We start from the raw sequence: 2,870 nt of genomic DNA, 5'->3' as shown, positions 1-2,870 counted from the left end.
TGTTATCTGCTGTTGGATCACGAATACAATATAGATGGTCTGTGACTTTCTTTTTCATGTACCAAAACTGTAACTCTCATTTGTGAAACAGCGATAAATGAGAGCCACGTCATTCTTAAGGTTATATTCTAGAACTAAATGCGCTATTAGAAGAAAAAACGTTTGAAAACACCTAAATAAATATAACTGTGTATGCGTTTATAGAAGCTAACCGTTTCGAACAAATAGGAAGAAGATCTGTGCTTTGTTCCCTCCAACCCCTAGGACTCTGCACTACCTGGAAGGTCGACGGCCCTCTCCCACCGCAAGGAAAAGCAGCCGCCCCCGCTGACTGACTAGACGCGGCGCCAGCCACGGGCCGCCGCGCGCTCCTTCTGCTCTTGCAGCGCCTCCTCGTACAGCTCGGGGAAGCAGCTGGGCACGGTGTCGTTGATCTTGGCCAGGACCTGCAGCACCTGCATCTTGCTGGTCTCCGCGCGGGCTCGCGGGCCCCACAGGAACTCGTGGCGCGGAGGGTCGCTGGCGGGCACCGCGCGGTACTCCAGGTAGCCCTGGTGCACCAGGTCTTGGGTGATGAGCTTCCGGGGCTCGCCGAAGATCAGGTGCCTCCTGCCGTCCTGGACGCCCAGCACGTTGAGGAACTCCCAGACCTCCTCCTCGGTGGCGCGGTTGCCCTTCATGAAGATCACGCCCAGGAGCGCCATCAGGAGGCCGGTCTTGGGCAGCCCCTTGTTGCCGTCGCCCGGGAGGGACAGCTTGCTGACCAGGGTGTAGGACTGGCTGCGGGTATCGACCTCCCTGAGCTCGAGCCCGAAGACCAGCTCCATGCGCTCCGAGGTGAGCCTGAAGATCTCGGGGAAGTGCTCGCGGTACTTCCTGCTGACCATCTTGAGCAGCGCGGCCCGCGTGATGGGCTCCCCGGTGCCGTGCTTCTCCAGCAGGAACTGCACCAGCACGCTGGCCTTGCGGGTGAGGGGGTCTTTGCGGGCGGCCCCGGGGGCCGGGGCGGCGGCGGCCGCCGCGTTCTGGGCGCCCTGGTCACGTGGCGGGCCTGGAGGGTCCGCGCCAGGAGACCCAGGGGCCGGGGCGCCCTGGGGCTGCGGGGGCGGACCCGCCTCGGGGGAGCCCGGGGGCATGGCCCCCACGCCGGGCGGCGGGGAGCGGGGGGGCTCCTCTGCTGCGGCGGCTGCTGCTGCCGCAGCAGGAGCACCCCCGAGACTCTGAGCCTCACCGCGGCCCTGGTGGCGTTTCTCCCGGGCACGGACCTTGCTCTTCTGGCCCCGAGGCATGGCGACGCTGCGCAAGGCTGGTAGGTGGTGAGGGCACCTGGAGAGGGGGGACGGTGGGGTGGGGTGAGCCCCTTCAGCGGAGAGATCCCACCTTGGCTTTGACCACGGCCGCCCCTGCAGGGTCCCCCAGGGCACTGCTGTAGGACCCCACAGGCCTCCCTTTACCCTGGTCAGCCTGGGCCCTGAGCACCCTGTGGAGGAAGGGGGTGTGAGCCTTGGGTCCCCAGGCACACAGCCCTGCCCGGGGTTTACTGGGGTGACGGCAGTGTTCTTGACAGGGAAGACCGCGGTGTCCGGGTTGGGGGGGAGGACGGGGGGGGGGGTCCTCGCAGTTCACATTCAAGATCGTCCTGTTAATAATTGTTGGCAAGACCCGGGCCCCCACCCCCCTCCCCTGCTCTGAAGGAGACCCTGTGATCTTCCAGGGTACCCTGGAGGAGGAAAGCAGGGAGCACTTCAGCCCACCACTCGAGTCAGGGGGCACCTAGTGCCGAGCACTTATGGGAGGGCTTCTCTGCCCGCAGTTCGTGGGGTCCTCGGAATGACGCAGAATCCCCACTTGGACTCCGTGTAGGACCTGGGAGCCTCCCTTCCTCTGACTGGGGCTGCACCTGCAGATCAAAGCTCTAACCTGCCTGAGACCTGAGAGGAGAAATGGTGGGAAGTCTCAGCCTGACATTCCTTTCTTGGGCTCTTAAGGGTCGACAGGAGGGGACAGGCCATATTCTCTCGGGTCCCCTCCCTTCAAGGGGGTGGTTCCCCCAGTCCTCACTCAGGGTCCTCCCCTGACTGCTGATAGAGCCCAGAGCTGCTCTCTCTTGCCCTGCGGCTGGCCACTCACGCTAATGGCAGCAGGGGCTGGAGACTCATTAGGAGGCGGACAGTCCTCACCCTGAGTCCCGGCAGGACCTGGAAATCCTCCCTCAGCTGACCTGCTGCCAGCCCCTTAGACCAAGGCCCCTACCTCTCCGAGTCTCTGCAGCACAAAGTGATGGAGCACCTTAGTCCTTAGACCGGCCCGGACCCTCCCAGGCCAAGGCCAGGAGCGGGGACTCTGCGTGGCCCCTGTCCTGGGGGAGGGAGTCCCCCCCAGTCCTCACGAAGGACCTCTCCTTCCCGCCAGTCGGCCTGGGATCTCTGCCTGTGCTGAGCCGAGCCAGAGTCCAGCAGCCCCAGGCCAAGGCCTGCAATCCCCGAGACCCCGCGGGGTAAGCCAAGGGACTTGGGGCTTAACAGCCATATTGGGGCCTCCGAGCCCCGAGTGCAGGGGCGGAGCGGGACAGGGTCTGTTGGACCCCTCTTTCCAGGGGAGATGGGGCTGGGGGGCTGTCGGGGACGTGCCCCCACGGTTGTAACCCGGGACTCCTGGGACGTCGACCCCTAACAGCCCGTGGGACCCCTGTCCCTGCTCACCCTAGGCGGGAGCTGTCCGACAAGGCCTCACTGCCCACGGCGTGGTTAGGAGGAAGTTCTCGAGGGCCACGAGGGCCACTTCCGGTCATGTGGGTCTGGGCCCCCAGGAGGACCCTGGAGGGTGGGGGCGGGCTCTGTGGGCGGGGTGGGGAGTGGGGGGATAGTGTG

The 2,870-nt window shown here is 64.7% G+C and overlaps 1 protein-coding gene across 1 annotated transcript; it reads right to left on the bottom strand.

Moving 5' to 3' along the window:
* Window positions 1-6: 6 nt before the first annotated feature.
* Window positions 7-2,774, bottom strand: LOC145718788 (melanoma-associated antigen B4-like). The gene is made up of 2 exons (XM_081810301.1): window positions 2,703-2,774; window positions 7-1,326 (listed from the first exon to the last, which is right to left on the bottom strand). Exon 2 carries the CDS (start codon window positions 1,287-1,289, stop codon window positions 336-338), a length of 954 nt encoding a protein of 317 aa, XP_081666427.1. The 5' UTR covers window positions 1,290-1,326; window positions 2,703-2,774; the 3' UTR covers window positions 7-335.
* Window positions 2,775-2,870: the final 96 nt, after the last annotated feature.

Source organism: Leptonychotes weddellii, unplaced genomic scaffold (genome assembly GCF_054177405.1).
Source record: "Leptonychotes weddellii isolate Sample4059 unplaced genomic scaffold, ASM5417740v2 HiC_scaffold_21992, whole genome shotgun sequence".
Classification (NCBI taxonomy): domain Eukaryota; kingdom Metazoa; phylum Chordata; class Mammalia; order Carnivora; family Phocidae; genus Leptonychotes; species Leptonychotes weddellii.
This window is presented reverse-complemented; position numbering and strand designations above follow the sequence as displayed.

What these genes read in the sequence shown, in the direction of transcription:
- LOC145718788 (XM_081810301.1), bottom strand. Translation starts at nt 1,289, where the DNA reads ATGCCTCGGGGCCAGAAGAGCAAGGTCCGTGCCCGGGAGAAACGCCAC.